Source organism: Lepisosteus platostomus, chromosome 22 (assembly GCF_059453375.1).
Source record: "Lepisosteus platostomus isolate fLepPlt1 chromosome 22, fLepPlt1.hap1, whole genome shotgun sequence".
NCBI lineage: Eukaryota > Metazoa > Chordata > Actinopteri > Semionotiformes > Lepisosteidae > Lepisosteus > Lepisosteus platostomus.
Genome location: NC_142632.1, coordinates 10,360,190 through 10,379,359, shown reverse-complemented (window position 1 = coordinate 10,379,359; position 19,170 = coordinate 10,360,190). Strand labels below are relative to the sequence as shown.

Genomic DNA, 19,170 nt, shown 5'->3' with positions numbered 1-19,170 from the left:
TTAATGAAGATTATTCGTTCACTATCCAAACCTGCGTTGCTAACTTCAGGCAAACGTGCGCAGTCTCGTTTTTATTATTTAGATTTACGGCTTGTGGCATTCGTGTTAAATGTCTTGTTTTCAAAATGTTTATGTGCATCAGTAGCCTTACGCCTCGTCTCCTCGCTTTCACCATCTATCGGACCCCTAATGTGAAACGAGTTGATCAGTTTTTTTATTCCGTGTTACCTGTATCATTTCTGAGCCTGTATTCGTCTCCAATCACCGAGTCCCCTCCAGCGGATTTCTTTTAGAAAGGTACCCTGTTACTATAGTGTCACGTAGTTTTTCGATATTTTCTGCCCGTGTTGTAGCTGTCAAAAGCAATTATCCCAGGTCGGGGATGGAGCTGGGTTTGAGTTTTTGTGCACTCCTACAACTTTCTTGCTCGCTTTTCCTCCTCCCCGACTTTGATCAGCGAGGCCTGGCCTGTTTTCATTCGGTTCAGCGATGCAGCAGGTGGGTTGCTTTTTCAATTACAAGCCCCTGTATGACCCTGGCTCTTAACATTAACCCCTTCACTGCCGGCGCTGGCGGGCGAGATGCAGGGGCGTGTGACCCGGTTGGGAAGCCCCGTTCCGACCCGAACCGCAGCCTGTTGCAGGGGTCCACAGGCTTTGCTACAGCGCGGGGCTGCGCTTACACACCCTAAGAAATCCCAAAGAGTCAGTCTTCAAAAGACTCATTTTGTGCACTGCAAGGAATTGTGCTAAAAACGCTGTTGTTTTGAGCGTTATTTGAACGATATTTAACGCGACGACTAGTGCTTCAGCTTTACAGTGATCTCCATTAAAAACGGGCCTATTGTAAAGTTAGAGCGTTTGATTTTTTTATAAGGTATTGTCTTAACTACGTTACAAATTCTAATGCGGCGATATTACAGATATTACTGACAGGAGCCTTCTGTTATGAGATGAGTGGCAGACACATATCATCGATAGAGTGGAGGAACGGCGGCAGATCCACGCTAAATTTGAGTTTGTGTGTAACCCGTAAGCTTTATGAAAAAGTATTTGCAAGACAACACACCACACTTCTGTTTACTGTATTTTAGGGATTTGTTAGAGATATTTTACATGTTAACAATTGTGTTAAACTAAAATGTCGTCAGTATTAAGTACCATGATTGTACTTTAATATTCGAATTTCGCGAGAGACTCTCGGCTACGGTGCACAGACACTCATGTACACACATAGTAACTTTCATCCATGTTAGTATTTATGTGTAGTCAGCTAAAATAGAAAATGATGGACACTTATAAAAATGAATTAAAACCTATCAACCCCTTCCATTTTTTTGGCCTGTGTACTTTTTCTCCAACATTTTAAAATTCGTTAGTTTTCCTGAAAGATGCTTTTGAAAGTTCGAGTTATTCTTTTAAAACTGATCCATATCAGCGTTTCGGTCAATTACAATTAAATTAACCCTCATTTGATAACTTTGCAATCACAGATATCCTTTAGGAAACCATAAAGCCTATTTTCTAAAGAACTTTGCATAGTTAAGACTATGTAATGTATGCGTTCAAATCCCGATAATGAATAGGTAACTCAACCCCTAGCGAATGAAGTCTAATGATTTCAGTCATTTTCATATTTCTTCCTATTTCCGGACACTAATACAGTTATGATTTATGTTCATCGGGTTTATACTTTAAATGGCCGAGTACCAAACCGGAGGACTGTGATCTGTATCGCTCTGTCCTGCTTGGAAGAGAGAAAAAACAAGTTAACATTTTACTACCTCCCAAAGAGCAATAAATCACAGCAAAGGAGCTACAGCTCTCAGTCTACAGCCTGTTTCATTGATCTGGGGCTCTGGATACGCGATACGAAGAACAAACGACACGAACCGGCACACCTGAATTAACAGGAAGATCCTGGAGCTATAGATGTTTATTTTTGCCTTTTTCTAAGATTATGAAAAAATGCTCTATAAGAGCTTCCGCTGGCTTAGTCCACACAGTGGTAAAATTGCTGTGCATCACCTCTCTTTTTGTCTTGTTTGTGTTTTAGCAGTCCTTTTATTGACATGGTCTTACACAGTATCTCGTTGGTTGTGTGCTGCTTGGGAGCTACAGTTGGAAATAAGCTTTTTAGCTAAAACCTTTCAGTTTAACTGAAACTCAACTTTAATTTCTGTGTACGTGAAAAATATGACCCATATTTTATACTGGAACAGTAACATCAGTCTTTAATTGTGAGCTGCAAGGTTCCACCACTTGTACTGTGGCGCCGAACCCCCGTAATCTGGTCAAAATACTTTTTTGTGTGTGTGCAAATCTACAGAGGTCTGATCAATGACATCGATTATCAGTGGTACAGCAAGGTCTGTATAAAGTGAAGACTCCGCTCAAAAACCTCTCATTTTGAGACCTTTTAAGGTAAACGCCATCTCAAAGCGCTTTTAAATATTATAGCAGCGCATGGTTACACATTATTAATGCAAACAAGCATTCAGGTTTTTCTTAACCCTCTTCCAAGTATACTAACAGCGATTAATGCCTAATCTTATTGTTTTCACTCTCTTGGTAAGTTTTTTCTTGGAGTGATTTTGAAAAGTGGTTCAGAAACAGTGGTGCCGAGTTACATCAATCTTAGAATCGCAGTTATTTTATATTAAGAGTCATTATGCAAGTTGATCATGCTAGAAGTATGAGGATCGTGGCTAAAAATATTATTTTCTTTTCTTTATAGTAGGGCAGTTAGTAGAAGTAACCCCTGTGCCACAGTTAAGAAAATAATACTTTCATGCAACATTATACAGTGATGTTGGGCTGCTCCGGAAACATTTAGCAGCATTTTTATTTTGTCTCGTGTTGCAGTTAATATGGAATTAGGTACGGAAAGGTCTGGCAGAGTCGTGTTAAATTGTATTAATGTTCTAAAACAAAATAAAACAAACTTCAGTGCAAATGTATTCGTAAGTATCAGTTTTCCGGTTTTAAGGCGTGAGAGTTAAAAAGACCTTCTCTTGCGCTAAGTAGGTTGTATTGACCCTTATAAGGACGAGGGTTAAATGCTGTTTGTTCAAAGCTGTTTGAAACCTTTGGCATTTTCAATAACAGTATACTGGCAGGACGACAAAATTTGTCAAGGAGCCAGGAAAAAGCTGTCCTGAAGAACGGCACAAACAAAAACACTTCATTGCAGCCTGAGAGCTCCATTTTCCTCCCAGGCTTTCTTTAAAAACTGGGTTTATTAGAATATTTCATATTCATAGAAATACAACGGGAACCCATTAAGCGAATTTCTGGCGAACTTTTCTAAAATGTGTTACAATATTTTGCGAACTTCGAAGATCTTGCCGTCTTGCTTTGAAACAAAAAAAGTAAACTCTTAAATGCTGGGTGATTTGCAATATATCGGCATCTTTTCTCTTGTAGAAAGTAAGTACTCCCCCCCTCTGCTCTCCGGGAAGGGCAGTCGAAGCAGTACTGTGCAGATAGACGGGTATTGCGAGTCACTCGGAAGGGGGCTTCACAGTGGTCGTCCTGGTCTGGTGGAGCAGTAGGAGCTGTAGGGTCACTCAGCGCCTCCACACTGCAGGTTTGGGGAGTTTGTGTCACGGCATATTAACCTGTAAAATATGATGCCTCGGACTGTTGCCTGATGGCCAGGTTTGCGTTCATGACTAGTTACTCCTTTGAACGCGAAGACAGATTAAACAACATTGTTGCGATAAGATAACAGGAACCACGGCTAAATAAAAGGGGACCAAAAACAAACTTGTCAGAAAAATGTTCAAACACAATTTTCGAAATGTAATTACTTCACAAACAACAAACAGAACCAACAGAGGAGTGGAAGACTGGGTGATATCAGGTAGATCGGTTTCGCCGGGTTAGTTCAGTAAAGAGCTTACAAGCACTGGCCACCTGTCTTTGACGGTCTTTGTAAAGCATTTTGTATCGAGTGTAAAAAACACAAACAAATTCAACAAACTTCGTTTTTTCTCATTAGTTCAGTCTAATTCGTTGGCAACTGTTAGGACACCATTTATACATTACAGAAATAATCATCCTCGTGTTTCATAATGGTGCACTAAATTGTGCACTATAGCGGTCCTATATATATATACACACGCATGGATTCTTGGGGTCACCAGAACACGTGTAACAGTCGCAGAGCAGGAATAGGGGTTCCGGTTGTGCCTCCGGAAGCCGGCGGTCCGAGTTTCCTGTTTGCCCGTGACCGGTCCGGGCGCGACGCAACAGTGAAACCGAGCCCACATGGGGTTCGCACCCCGAGAAAGAGAGCTGTCTTGCTTAACCATCTTTATACTCTAAACAAACCCCGTTTAATCGATTACACAAACACACAATGTGCATCACATAAATATTGCACGCTCTTGACTAATTGTAAGTAAGCAACGCTGTTTTTTCGCCTGGTCTTAAAAAGCCTTCCTTTCCAAGTCATGGAACAAAACAACCCTAGCTGCAGAGGCAGGTGTTGAAGAAGCGAAGTCTGAAGCCCTGGATTCGGGACATGTATTTCACATCACCGATTAAACACCGCTTAGTGTCCTTCCTTTGAAGTAATACAATTAGCCGCTGGGTTTAAGTGGTAGAATAGGCTACTTTATTTTTCTCGGGGACAAAGGGACCTGAACTTTGATAAGGACGAATTACTAAAGACGATGAACTTAGACGCAGAGCTGTCCACTCAATTCCTGACCGGGTCCAGATGACGTAATGTTGGTAGCTCCTTTATTATGTGGTCTACAAATAAGAATTAGAGGAACTTTTAAGATATGTCACATGGCAACATACGAAGATGAAATTTAATTTTCAGTAGGACATGTAATGGGAACATTAAATTTTATTGTTTAAAACCCTTTTTTCGCAATAATAATCTAATGCAAGTAGGTCAAACATTTTGAATGAATTCGAGCATTTACTGTATACGGAAATATTTTGATATCCGTTTAAGATAAATTTTTAGAGCACAACTCATGGTACACCTTTTAATTGGTCTAAGCTTGTTAAATGTTATAAGTATATATTAATACTGTGACTTTTTAAAATATATTAAGACGCGTTGCTGTTTCAAAGCCTGAGAATCACAGTAGATAACATTTCTTGGCGCGACAAAGTCAACAAGTCCTATCTTCTGTTGCTTTCGCTCCTTCCTCTACCCTTTATTTAAGAGTTTTATTCATTTGTAAGTTATTTCTGTGTATGTGGGGATGTTAATTCAATCTTGTAGTATTACCGTGCAGCTGATTATAACCTCGTCGTACAATGTTTACAGGGCACTGGCGATTGAAAAATATATTAGACATTTATCATGAGGTGTAGTTTATTTTGGAATAAAGGTTAACATATCCTAGCAAGAATGAACCAATGACTTGAAATTGTGAGAAACTAGTATCACTACTAATACTTCACATACTTTAAAAATCTCACTTTATTTTCTTTATTTTTCGCCACGTTCCAGTGATTACTTGTTTTAAACAGATTTAGCAGATAGGCTGAGGTTGAATGTAGCGACCTTCTCTTGTAATCGTACAAAAACGTCTTGTTTTAGTCTGCTTTTCGCAAAACAAAATGGCAAAGGTGTGTAATCCCGATTTCGACGAATTGGTGTAAGTGAACTCCTTGCACGAATCGCGCGTGATTCACACGCGTTATGCACGATTTTTCATTTCACAGTGCGTTATACATAAATATATTAAGTATTAAAAAACGGAAAGCTAATAACTTGTTCCTAGGGCTACATGAACGTTTATTGCTTGGCTGAAACGCTTTAAAGGAGCAGCCAGGTGACGTGTGTACACTATCTTTGTATTTAAGACAACACTCCCGGACTCGCTTGGCCTAAACCTGTAACGGAGCAGCTGGGACAGTGATTGGGAATAGCTAACCACTCTCTGGAGTCCGCACACAGACCTAGTAACCCAAGCATCTTGTCCTGCCCTTCTCGCAAAACAGAAACCCGCGTTTAAAAAAAAAAACATTGCCAATCAAACTTGAGATTAAATAATTTGGGAACTAGCCCAGAGCTCAGAAAATGGAAAAAGTGAAATGAAATACCCAAACAGTGACATTTTTTTTACAGTAAACGTCCCTTTTGAAAATGTGTCATTTATTCGATTGTATTTATTCAAATAGTTGTAGTTTCTGCGGTCGTCGGTTTTAAGAATCCTGAACAATGAATGTGAATCTGATGCGTGAAAGTGAGCCGTGGTGAATCTGCTAGAACTAACTGTGCCAGCCGTATATTACTAGGGAGGTCTCATGATGGAGTGGTGAAAATGGACGAAATGATCATTCTTTTTTTGTTTTGTTTTGTTTTAAACCGATGTGAACAATCGTGTGAAACGGACACCATTTATTTCCAAATCTTTTAAGCGGTGTACCTGAACTACAGACTGAAAAGTTCACCTGCAAAGTTCCGGAGTGAAAGGCGGCGGGTGAGAGTTTGGCTTGTACGGGCTTCACTTTACTCGGCTCACGACTGTCAGTTTCATTTTCGCCCAGTAGACCGAGACACCTGTCTGTCATCCCGCGAAGTGACCGGAAGTCCGCCGAGCTCATCTCTATGGGACAGCTCGGGGGAAACTGTAATCCCGACCGGCAGAGGAGTGACAGCAACTTTCTTGAGAAGAGAAATTGCCATGAACAGTGTAAACAGTGTAGAGTGTCACTGTTGCCCATCTCAACAGAACGATTAAGGCGTAGGGCTTATTTAAAGAAAGGTGGTACTGATTTAACAACGAGTTAGGTAGGGCACACCAAGGCGGAAGAGGCACAGGGAATTATTTTTTTTTACAGTACTATGAGGGAAATCCGGCTTCTCTTAATAATTGATAAAACGGAAATGTAGTACTTCAATACCTGGTAACACAGTAGACCCGAGGCTCTGCCACCTTACCTCCCTCCTTCTCGTGTGTCTGCGTGCTCCTAATGGGAGACTGCTAATTAAAAAAAAAACCGAACTTTCCAAAATGTATCTCAGCACCGAGACAGGGAGTCGGGTCGCCGGGGGAAGCGCTGAGGAGTTTGTGCGCAGAGAGGCGCCCGCACACACCCGTACAGGCCCGCCGAGCTGAGCCTCCAGCCTGCGGGCGCAAACGGACACCGGGGCGGCTGGAACACTTATTTTCCAAGCGGTGGAAGCTGAGCTGCCCGGGGAGCAGGCTAGCATGTGTATGCAGCCGTCCTCCTGGTGCTGTCTGGGAGAGGAGGGGCGTGTGGAAGACAGGAGCCGAGGCATTTGCACTTGTCGCGGTCTAGTCCCGCTTGATGCGGGCGGGGTCCTGCGACCTGCCGTGCGCGGAGGTGTCGTGGAGCGCAGGTGCAGCACGGAGATGTCATGAAGGCCGAGAGCGGAGGGATGCGCTGTCGTGTGTGTGTGAGCGCGACAGGAAGGCACCCCCATGTCCCATAAGAAAACATACAATAAAATCCTTAGAAACAAGTAGGGATCAAAACCGTTTTCGGCAAGGAGGGAAAGAGGCCAGAGACCTCGGCCTTGCCGCTGGTGGGGTGCCAGCCCCCCTTCTTCAGCTTTAAACACAGCCGTGGGAGTCACACAAGGACAAGATGAAGAACCTAGACTGTTCTTTCTGTTTGTTACTTTCTTAGACTTGTTTAGCTCAGGACGGCTCCAAACTGAAAACACATGTTGCCAAAGCAGCTCCTTTATAGATGTTGCTGTCGCCTGAATTGTAAACTTCACTTCTTGTCAGAGACATTCTGCATTCTCTTACCCCCAGCGGTGTAAATTGACTACAGTTACTGGTCAATACCAGCAGTGGAATGTAAAGATTTTAGGAGGCATTTTGGCAAGAATACAGGAGGTGTGTGCAGAAATGGAGTACTGTATACAGAAGAATTTGGATGATGGAAACTTGGCAAAACCTTGATCTGTAATGGTAACAGGGATGCCATCTGAATGTTTGCAGTGAATTGGAGTTACCTTTTTCAGATTATGTGCTAATTAGGTGTTTTAGTTTGCTACAACATTTATTTTGTGGTACTTTGTTCTTCTTTTAACTGTGCTGTACCCACGTCAATGTGGAGAGGCAGAATGAATCACAGACAATAATGTTAAGTGTGAAGAGTGGATTATCCACCAAGATCGCTGACACAGCCTCATTATAAAAGAATGGACAGTTTGTGCTGTTCTTATAAACACGACACGATTTAGATGCAACTTAACTCTTCCATTTTGTGCCTCCTTTGGTTCTTAATTTAAGATTAAACTGTAATTCCTGTTGGCATTTTAACAGAGTTTCAGTGGTTTGAAAAATTGTGTTATACACAATACCACACAATGTTATAAGACTGCATCTATCCTTGAAATAGATGCATTATACTACCCTGAAAATATATATTAGCAGTAGAATAAAATAGATTCAAAGTAAAAGTCATTCCTAACATCAAACACTCCACACAGACAGCTATTCTATATTAAAATATTTCGCCTGCTGCATTATATGTCTTGTTTTAAGGAAGATAAAGAAAATACACTCAGTGTAAGGTTCTAAGTATTTTCCAGTTTAAAATTAAATTGTACAGCCTGTATATCACTAATTGTCCTTGTCTTTTGGAGAATATAATCAAAGTCAATGATAAAGCATAGTAAAGTGCAAGGATTAGCTTTTTATTGGGAGCACTGACCTGTATGTATAAGAATTAAGTCTGCAGATTGAGTTTGAATGTTTTGGAAGCTGAAAGGAATTTTGGCATCAGCAGAAAATAGAAGCTGTGAAATGAGATCCAACCCGCTGTTTCACAAGTTTTTTTCTTTCAAATACAACCATTTTTACACCAATAAAAAAAAAAGAACTTGAGAAAAACATTTCCAATCTTAATTTTCTGTTGTGGAATTTTTTTGTACAGGCTAAAATCTGCGTTTAAGATTGACAAACAGGTTAGGAAACTGGACAGTCAGTGGGCTATAATGTGAATCATGTTGTGTGCGGTGTACCTGTTTTTCAGAGCAGATAAGAATATGAGAGAGGTCTTTTTTGTCTTATGCTTTAATTGCAATGAATTATAGCAAACAAAATGAAATTCATCTTGTTACAGGTATTTTACAAAACGGAGAGTACTGTCCTTAATAGGCATGCTTACTCAACCCAGAATGAATAAGCCTATGCCATGCCTCCTGATTACTTTAATAGGTTAAGAGTTACAATCACAAGTTGATATCTTCACTTCTGAAAAACAAATATTCTGTTTACTGTCTGATTAACGTGTTGTCCAGTATTTTATAACCCAGGAGATATACTATACTGTAACCTTGCACTTCAAAATGAGAAGATTCAGTAAAGCTAACACACTGTTTACAGCAGGTCAAAGATTTGGATGTCAACTACATTGTTGTTTTTAGAATGTGCGTATACTGAACAAAAAGAAGCCAATTTTGTGTTTTTAACACATTTGTACATCATTTATGAAATAATCGTTCCCATTCATTTTCTCTTTTAAATACAAGGCAATGTCAGTTTACAATGAAAGACGGGAAAATAGTAAATAATTACTGCATGAATAAATATTGTCTTGTTCACGTGTCTATTTCAGAGACACAGATTCAACCGAATGGCCTGTTACAGCTGGTTCTGGTATTTACTTCCTGTCCCTCTCAGGGAATGACTCACCATTAGGTCTTCCAACACTTTTCTTGAAAACAAATGTCTCTGTATTATGCAGTGCAGACCTGGCAAAGGAAATGACTTAAATCAGACAATCCTATTCCCTTTGTCCACTGACTTAAGTTCACATACTGTGTGTGTGGTGGGAGGATAGAACAAAACTGTAAAATTAAAGATCTTACAAAACAGTGTATAAGTAAGAGTTCCCTCCTCTTGTGTCTTTTGGGAAGCATTCATAATCTGGATTAGAATTAAACCTCACAGAACCACTAAACCCCCTTTTATATAACTTATTTTTCCATAAAGGATTCACAATCAAAATATGAGGAGTGATCTGTCATTGTTTCTCAGACCAGCTCCAGCAGAACCAGAACATCATCCAGAGTAGCAGCAACTAAACTTGCAGAGCAGCTCCCAGGACCCCTGGCTAATAACAGTGCCAGTCAGGCTTCGAATAACCAGTCAAGAGAATGCAGGCCGATACCTGTGTGCTACTGTTACAGGACGTGCATTCTGACAGGTGTAGCAAATATGAACAGCATAAGAATATACAGCACATCCCTTTCGTACATAAAATTGCCATATATTAAGTATTTATTGTTACTGTCCCCTCAGATTTTTTTAAAAAAAGAATAAAACTAGCAAACCGAATCCAAATTATTATACATGGAATAAATTCATATGACAAATACAGTCAAATGCACTGACTGTTAGATACCCCAGAAAGCAACCAATAATGCAACAAATGTAGCTTTTTGTTGAAAGAATGCAGTAAGACATATGCTTAACCAAACTTTAGTTTCTGCACTTTTTAAAAAATGCATTCTTAAAAAAACCCCAAAAAGCCTATTACCCAGTAAGACACTGCTATTCACAAGGCTGTTAACAACGATGAATGTTTCTGGATGCAGTCTTCCCAAAAGCTCTGTATGAGAAAACTATTTCAGTGGCTCCGCTTTCCCGTATGAAGGAATGAAGTGTACGTGCATCTTACTGTCTTATAGAAACCAAGGGAACAGCCATATTGTCCTATAAGATAGATCTACATCTCTGCTATTAGATTAATATTTTAATAACAATTAAGAGCAGACCAATCCAGCAAAAACAGCGTGCTCAAGGCAAAAGTCACCAAATTATCATTTAAATGTCCCTTGACTCCAATATCTAGCCAGTCCTTCATCACACTCTCTGAGAGAACTGCACCTGTTAAGGCTTCACTCTCTTCAAAGCCTCCAGCTCTCCAATCACACAGGACTTGTGCAGCACTTTAAAATAATAATTCACACTTGAAATAAAACACAGCTTCAAATTATATATCAATAAAGCCATAACATATTTAGAACAAATGTAAATCTAGTTCTATTAAATATCCTACTTTATGTCTTCATTTTACTGTATATGGAGACCTAAGTATTAAAACCTATTTCAAAGACTCCTGGTACATTTTTAGAGGAAAAAACAGAGAACATTTAATAATGTCATTGTTTCCACTACAGTCAAGCGCACAGCGTCAGAGCCTGAAGTGATCCACTGGTGGCGGGGCTGTTGGTGGTTAAAGTGAAATGTCAGGATTGTCTAGCTGTAGGAATTTTCCATTAGTCACATTGCAGTTCCCTTGTTAGCTAGCTCATTTAAGGGAAGCCCGTGGGGAACAGGCTCAGAGGCTGGCTCTCATTGGTGGGGAGCGGCGAACGGTAACCCTCGAAATTGCGGGGAATGCTTCCACTCGTGGAACCGGAGCTGTTGCTGAGCGTCTCGATGCTCCCCTCCCTCTGCAGCTCTGTGGGGCAAAACACACAGCACACCAAGGGTTAATATCTGAGCCCTGAGGCCAAGGCCACTTATACAGATGTATAAGACGCTTCGAGTGTAAGATGCTTGCAGTGTTGTATCATCAGATTCTGAGCAAGCCGGATGGCCCATCACGTATATTTCATGGTGGGGTCAGTAACTATGGCATTATCAAACCTGGTGGCTATTTCCTTCAGGATATAAACAACACCAGCAACTGCATTCCCTCACCAATCCATAAAGATACTTTACTATAATTCTGGACTTAATCAAAGATTATGATGAAGGACACACAGAGTGATGCACCCTTATATTGCCCAAGAGTTAAAAAACTAAGCTTTTCAGGGGCTGACTTAGATCTGCTTATACTCCATTTGGACAAAACCTATTGGACACCTATTGGATACCTCTGGAAGATTAAGGCAGGTGCTTGAAATGAAATTCAAGGGCTTTACTTAGTTCTATAAAAAAAAATCTCCAATAGCCCCCCATTGGAGTGTATCTTGGTGATTGTGGCCTGACAAAAAAAAAAATTGCCTTTATTTCAAAATTCTTACAGATTTCTAAAGTGATTAAGCAGCTGGTCCCTATGTGTTAACCATTGATTCCAAACTGTTAAGTTAAAGTCACTTCTTCTTTAAAGTTTTTCTTCTTTAACATCTGGCAAGCTGAAAAATTTCCATTCTCTTCAGAAGACAGAACCTTGCATGCAGTGCTTCATGTTAATTCATGTTTTATTAGTGTGCATTTTTTTAATAGTGAAAATATGTGTACTTTTCAGCTAGCATTAATGCTGTGATTTGCTTGAGATCAAAGGATTTCTGCAGCCTGAGCGCTGTTTTCATTTCTAGTGGATTGTAAGGTGAGTGTAATAACTTCACAGGTCATCGTCTTCCTGCTAGAATCCAAACAGTTGGATTGCACGAAGTGCACAGTTACTTTTTTTGTTGCTGAAATGACATAAAAAGTTGTGACTTTTAACAAAGGATCACTGGATAACGGCTAGTTCTTTCAATTTTCTTTGTCACAATTACACATTTTAGAAATGGCTCATGCCCCTTCTAGGGATACTTCCTCTAGGCCCTCTGTTTTTAAGCCTTGGTTTCACTCACACCATTCAGAGCTCGCTTTTGAGTGTTTTTGGACTGTTGTTGCTGCTGTCTGATCTCAGGGAGGATTCTGACCCTCCTGTTTGGGTTTGAGTGGAGTTGGATATTATTTAAAGCATGCAAAGCCGTTCAGAGTGTACTCAGGGTTAAAGTGGAAGACTGCCTCTAATATTGAAGCTTCAGCGGGGCTGCCTTTGATCAGTGTTTGGCAGCGGTGCTTTCATCTCCATGCAGAGATACGCAGAGTCAATCTGAGCTGTGCAGATACTTGCTTTTTCACAGTATGGCTTTGAGGGAGGGTGTCGGTCGAATTTTACATCTCACTCAGATTTTTTCTATAAAGGACTCTCCCCCTTGTTGTCCCGATTCTTACCTGCAATTATTGATTGCTTCCCTAAATATCCAATCTGTCACTAAAATAAGAGTTTTTATTTTTCAAACAGAAGGACCTATATTATATAATGAAGTTTTGCATGGTGTAGCTTTTCGACTTAATAGCCATGGCTGTGTGGTCCATCTGATTGAATCTATCAACACCAGCTATTCCCTCCTGGATCTACGGTAAAATAAAATGGTTTCACTTTCTTGGAAGACCTACAGTACATCATAACTCATCTCCAGACCAGTAGATTCCTGTATAGTTTCAGTATATACTGTATAATCGTCTGTTTTATTCTGTCAAACTATTAGCAGGCAGTGTGGTCTTCACTGCTAAGACAAATAACATCTTTTCCAAAATACAATTTAAGTTGATACAGGTTTAAAAATATTATATCATACACCAGCATGAGATGCTAAAAGTTTGATAACAAATAAGAATTCTCTTATTCAGGGAACCGGTCAATGACACTAATGTGAAACATGGGACTGGGTTCAAGATCACTCTGATGGAAAAGAACGAGCTATCCCCAGAGAAGGAGTGTCACCACTGGCTGCTGTGTCCGACCGTCATTAGAGATGAGTTCAGCAATAATCCCAATGTGGAGCAGTAATGTTTAACCAAAGCGCTGAGATTGGTTTTGAGCCACACAACAATGAAAAGGCCAGGAGATGAATAAGCAGGGTAGGGACTATCCATCTGGCTCAGTAAAAGTACACACCCTCATGCCCTTCTGACATGTCCAATTGGTTTAAAGTGAGTTCACAGAACCTGTTTTTTTTTTGTCAACCTTCACATGTAAACCAGATAAAGACTCAAAACTCACATAATAACCCTTAAATTAACTGCAAATAAACCACATATTAAATAGCAGGCAGAAAGGCAGCATGTTGATAGTGTACTTATCCTGGGGACACTGTTCTGCCATATAGCGTGAGACTAGAGGGTTCTCACTGCTGGAATAATCGTTCTATAGGCTGTCTAAAGTGGGTGTAAACGTACAGTTCTGCCAACTTTGGCTTCAATATAGCACTTTCAAGGGTATAAAAAATACAGTCTACAAGTTAAAGTTCATCTTTAAGTCCTCTCATTACTGACAATGCTAGGGCAGGATGTTCTTCTGCACATCTCACTCGGTGACACTCCAGTTTATTTCCACTAACCACCGCCTCTACGGAAACTGCGCTCTCATAATGCAGTTTCAGTTTTTCAGTATTCCTGGCTTTTCACAGCTCAGCATCAAGGGCTGCACATTGTACACAACTGAATCCATACATTGTGAGTGTGACTGCAGCATGCTTTTCATCAGGGAGTTCTTTTCTCTGTTTTGCATTTCATGAAGTAAACATAAATGTGACAAGGAAACAGACATGAAGGCAGCACTGTGCTTGGAGTGGAGACATTGCTCTCTTCTTTTCACATCATAGAGCTCAACATAACTTTTTGTAGCACTTTGTTCAGTACTGATCTAAACAAACTACTTTCTTTGCCAACAGGCCAGGAACACACCCTCTCTCTGACACTGTGCATACACACCTGCAACTAGGAATTAGAGCTGTGATGTCTAATTATGACATCGCTTTCCTTCACTCAGCTCCAGTCTTGCTGCAGGGCATTGATCTGAAAGCCTGGCTGCTGTGATGACACAACGCTCTCTAGCTCCAGCACGGGAGGTATGTAATTATCGCTTATAATTGTAAAAGTTGTAAGCTACTAAATGGCATCTAAGCCTAGAGAGTAAAGAATAATCTATCTCTTTGTGTGACCAGTACTAGATATTCTAGAATTTTGAAAGTTTTGCCAGCAATAATTAATTTCTGTCTTTGATTTTCTTTTCTTTCTATAGAACTCAGAGATGAACTGTTTCACTCATCTACCATCACTGGGACTGGAAAAGAGCCCCTACCCACTACTAAATAGGTACGCTGGGAAAAGTCTGGGAAAGTAAGGTTTTTAACCTCAAGTGCAGACAAAAATCTTTACTTAAAAAAGTCAATGCATTTCCTGAAAAAACAAAAACAACTCTGCATCCTTATCTTCAGATACTGTAAATTGCTATACTCTAATTGTCTTAATCCTATAATATTTTCATATTTGCACATCCAAGAGATATATTAACCTAAGCCACCTTAATGAGATATTTGTTGTTTGTCATCTTTGTTTGTGATTATTTTTTGGCCCTGCAAAGCTCCTGAGTCAATACATCAGCAGCAGAACCCCTGAACTGCCTGGTGATTTAGAACACATTTCTCCAATGAAAGGCCTGTTTTGACTGAGATATATTGAATTTAACATTAAGGAGAAACAAAATAAGGATCAAAGGAAACAAAAGGCTCTTAATCAGTAGTTCCTTGCCAGTGTAAATGTGAGTGAAAACTCACTCAGACCCAATTTATACCTCCTCACCCAGCCATCAGCAGAGGAAGTTTGAGAAAACAGAAAAAAAGCAGTAATTTGAATCAGAAATGAGCGTCGTAACCCACACCAGTACTATACTTATCCTGTCTGATTTTCTTACTTTAATCTCACCGTGCTCCCAGCTGGCTTTGGTTAAATGTCTCACGTCAGATTCCTCTCTCACTGTGCTGCCATCACAGGCAAGATAAACTACAGCACACTTAGTCTTCAGTCAGACAACATTACACCACTTTATTGCAATCAACTCTATTTCTTTTTTGTTTTTGTGTGTGTGTGGGGGTGGGTGGTAGAGTGAATTTTTGGAGAGATACTGCAGTGATACTTCACTGTTAGTGAGGTATCAAATATCAGATATTAAAATATTAGAATCATCAAGCCTGTGCAATAATGTTTTACTCAAAATACAGTGACTCTAACCAAATGTATTCACAGAAGAAAAAACCTTAACATAGATTTTACTTCTGCAGGAGAACAACGTTAAGACTGATCCCACTGTAAACATTCATTTCTTTGTCTATTAAGCCAAAATGACAAGCCGAACCTTAAAGAACATACAGCTGAGGATCAAGATGGCTGATCTACTCAAACCGGCTCCAAATGTATGCTTGAATGCAATAGCTAAATAAAAGCCTGTTTAAACTGGATGATATATAAGCAAATGCATATTCTTTTTGCTGTGTAGATCCCATCCTTTTCAAAAAGGATAGAGCAATATGATTAGAAGGCAGTAGGTTAGTTACTTCATAATGTTTGTTGCACCTTTTCATTGAATAGACCAATGATCTTTTTGACTAAAATTGTTAGTTATTTATATTCTCATTGATCACGACAGCTTGCCTTGTGTGAGTACCCAGTTAATACCGGAACTCCTATTTGAAGGTATGGTACTTGGCTTAGACTCATGCAAACCACAAGATCCTAAACCTGGTTGTCTTTACCCAACACCGAAAAGGGCAACGTATTCTTCTCACTAATAACCTTGATAAAAGAAGTGAATAAAACAATTGTGCCCTAAACAGAAATTTTCCAGAACTCGCCATTGTTCTCTGAGAGCTGGTGAACTCCTTTTAATTACTGTACCGTGCAGTTCCTCTTCTCACTCCAGTTGTAATGAGTACAAGGCAACACAAAACCTAGAAGAAATGCTGGGTGTACTGTGTGAAAGTCACTGGAAGCTATGGTGGCTCCAGTTCTGTTAGTGTAACTACCCCATGCCTAGCGTGCCCACACTGTCTCGGTTATTTATAGCCCTGTGACCCCTTTTCCCTGGTAATGAAATCAGACATTCCCAATCCCGTTCTCTCGCCTCTTTGGCTCTCTATGGATTCTAAACGGACACGAGGTTAGCAGACATCAGCGGATGGTGGTGGCGTCTTTGGGCGGCAAGAGTAGACGGAAAATGAAATGCCTGTCCCAATGTGTGTTGACATGAACAAAATAGGCAACAGTCTGCTTCCCAGTATGCTATCCTCATTAAAAAACGATTTCATACCATACAGGTAAAGGTGGCAGGAATGCTGAGCACCCTTCCTGGTACGCTTTCAATTAGACTTAATGAAAACCTACTGTAGCACTGCAAAGCTTTGGTGTTCTAACCCCACTAAGCTCACAGCATCCCTTTCCTGGCCCTACATTGGATAATCTTATTCTGTTTAAATATTAATGCTTGGTGCATTTTTCATCTTCTCATTATGGGCAGCAAGCCACTGATTTTAAGTAGAGATAAAGCATCACTTACTTCCATCTCTCATTTTAGCATGTAATATATTATAGATACTCTAGCAGAAAGCAGAATTTTAAAATAATGGCTATTTATCTGCTAATGTAATGCTACTTTATAGTTAAAAATGGACAAGAAAGCGATATAATTTCAAGCTAACATCTGAAATCTGATTTGATTCTTAATTTTTAGAAATAAAATAAAAATGTAAAAGCAGATAGCATGCATGCTATGGAAAAATCAGTTTATGTTTATGTAGTTTATGTGCTGCATACCAATCGCATAATTTCTTTGGACAAAAGTCTTTCGTATCAGCTCAAAATGGAGCAAGTTGTGCTGCAGAGAGAAGGTTTAAAATAGCAGTCAAGGAAATATGGAGTCAGGCTGCATTAAGTCAGAGTGCTCTGGTACCAGTAAGGTGGCTGTAATCAGTTTGGTGGGCATGCCTGTCTAGCACCTAGCCAGCCTACCCCTATATCAGGACCTCAAAGTCACAAGTCTCCCAGCAGTGCTGACACAGACTATCTGGGCCTACAGTCTCATCAATGTGCACAAATGCACCGTGCACAGACTAAGAGCATCATTATGCATTCCTGTTCCCAAGACCCCCAAACAATTATGGGATAAACAGGATGAAAAGATGACCTATAGTATAGTCCTCTTTATACATTAGTATTTATTTCATAACTGTACATATAGTCTGGAACTATTAATAAATGAGGGTAAAGAGAAGGATGAAGGGCCATTAAGGCAGAAATCAAAAGAGAAAGAGAGACCAGAGACAAAAGAGGCAGCCTAAGCCTGAAATTGTAATGAAACCATAGTGTAAGACCTTCCTAAGTACTAAGACATCTCTGCTGTGTCTCTCTCTCTGTGACATTAATCACAACAGGGAGGAAAAGGTTCAGTTTAGCTCACAGCAAGAACTACAGCCAGCTACCCAGATTCGCTAAGGAGTCACACAGGGAAAGGTTTTTTAATGATAGAAAAGCGGGACGCAGATGTGACCTTCTAAATGCATCCTGAGCAGTAAGGGTAATCATGCAGCCTTTTAGGTTATACGCATGTATGTCGCCATTTACTGACACAACGCTAGCTGTAAAAGAAATCAGTGCAGGGTAAGTATACGAGTGCCCTGACTGGAGGCTTCGCAGCAAACTTGTGATGAAAATAACATACCATTCAAGTAATAACACTGTGTAGCAATGCAATTTTAATTCAATTTCAAGGTAATTACATAGCCGGTAGCAAACTGCATAATTACCAACCTATTACCATGTAATTAAAGGGCTATGAATTGACTATTATCAGAAAAGAAGAGTGCCGTGCAGCAGGATGCTGAAATTCTGTAGTACTGGTAATAATAATACACTGTTATATATAACCTTGTGTAGGACTACCTTGGAAATGTTCTCTTGTCCTGTAAGCAGTGTGGCTCTGGCCCTGCCCCTGCCCCTTGTCCTGTTGGCACATTGCCAAAACTTCAATCCTTCTGCTGTCAGCAATATTTAAATAAGACGATAAGCTGCTCTATAATATCAAAAGGGAATTTAACACTAACATAAAACACATACCTCTTTATTGAAAAATATAAATCACTCCTCACTCAGCAATGCAAAACCCATGCCAGCAAGAGAAATAACTAATAACCTCTCCTAAGTCTGAGGCACATGCAGATTCTCCTCATTAAACAGAATAAATATACAAGGTACACTTTGATGTACAGAGGAACACTGTATTTACCACCTGAAGAGCTGTTCTTTGCAGGAATTTACAGCTTGTAGCTTACAGCTCTCTCTGCTCGTGACTTGGAACTGTCACAGAACTTCAATGAACTATTATTTATTGTCTTGGCTGCATGATTTGTGAAAATTAATGTCAGGTCAATCAGTTTGGCAACAGAAACAGCTGAAAGTGAACAAGACTGCAGAAAACAGAAAAGGGCCCTGCAGTTTGAATATTATAACAAGTGAGCAATGACCTCAAACCCGGTCATTGAGTAAACGCTACATTTACTCAGACAGGCCATTGTAACACTACAATAAATTTAAAACTGATATATAAGCAATACTTTTTGTGAGGACACCATCCCCGTCTAAGAAAGGGACAC

At 40.0% G+C, this 19,170-nt stretch overlaps 2 protein-coding genes across 13 annotated transcripts in view; one reads left to right on the top strand and one right to left on the bottom strand.

Moving 5' to 3' along the window:
* brip1 (BRCA1 interacting DNA helicase 1) overlaps positions 1–19,170 on the top strand; it is a 178,861-nt gene that overhangs the window by 146,311 nt on the left and 13,380 nt on the right. For 4 of the 8 annotated variants that reach the window (XM_088616285.1, XM_088616283.1, XM_088616282.1 and 1 more), the window contains exons 31-32: positions 14,517–14,595; positions 14,769–14,842. The gene's annotated coding sequence lies outside the window, so the exon portion shown is untranslated. Of the gene's footprint in view, positions 1–14,516; positions 14,596–14,768; positions 14,843–15,807; positions 15,985–19,170 lie in introns of those variants that run through there. The other 4 variants (XM_088616286.1, XM_088616278.1, XM_088616279.1 and 1 more) reach the window with 2 other exon arrangements.
* bcas3 (BCAS3 microtubule associated cell migration factor) overlaps positions 8,629–19,170 on the bottom strand; it is a 235,246-nt gene continuing 224,704 nt past the window's right edge. For all 5 annotated transcript variants that reach the window (XM_088616288.1, XM_088616291.1, XM_088616287.1 and 2 more), the window contains one exon: positions 8,629–11,423. In XM_088616288.1, coding sequence (XP_088472414.1) covers positions 11,275–11,423 — 149 coding nt within the window. In that variant the 3' untranslated portion in view covers positions 8,629–11,274. The remainder of the gene's footprint in view (positions 11,424–19,170) is intronic.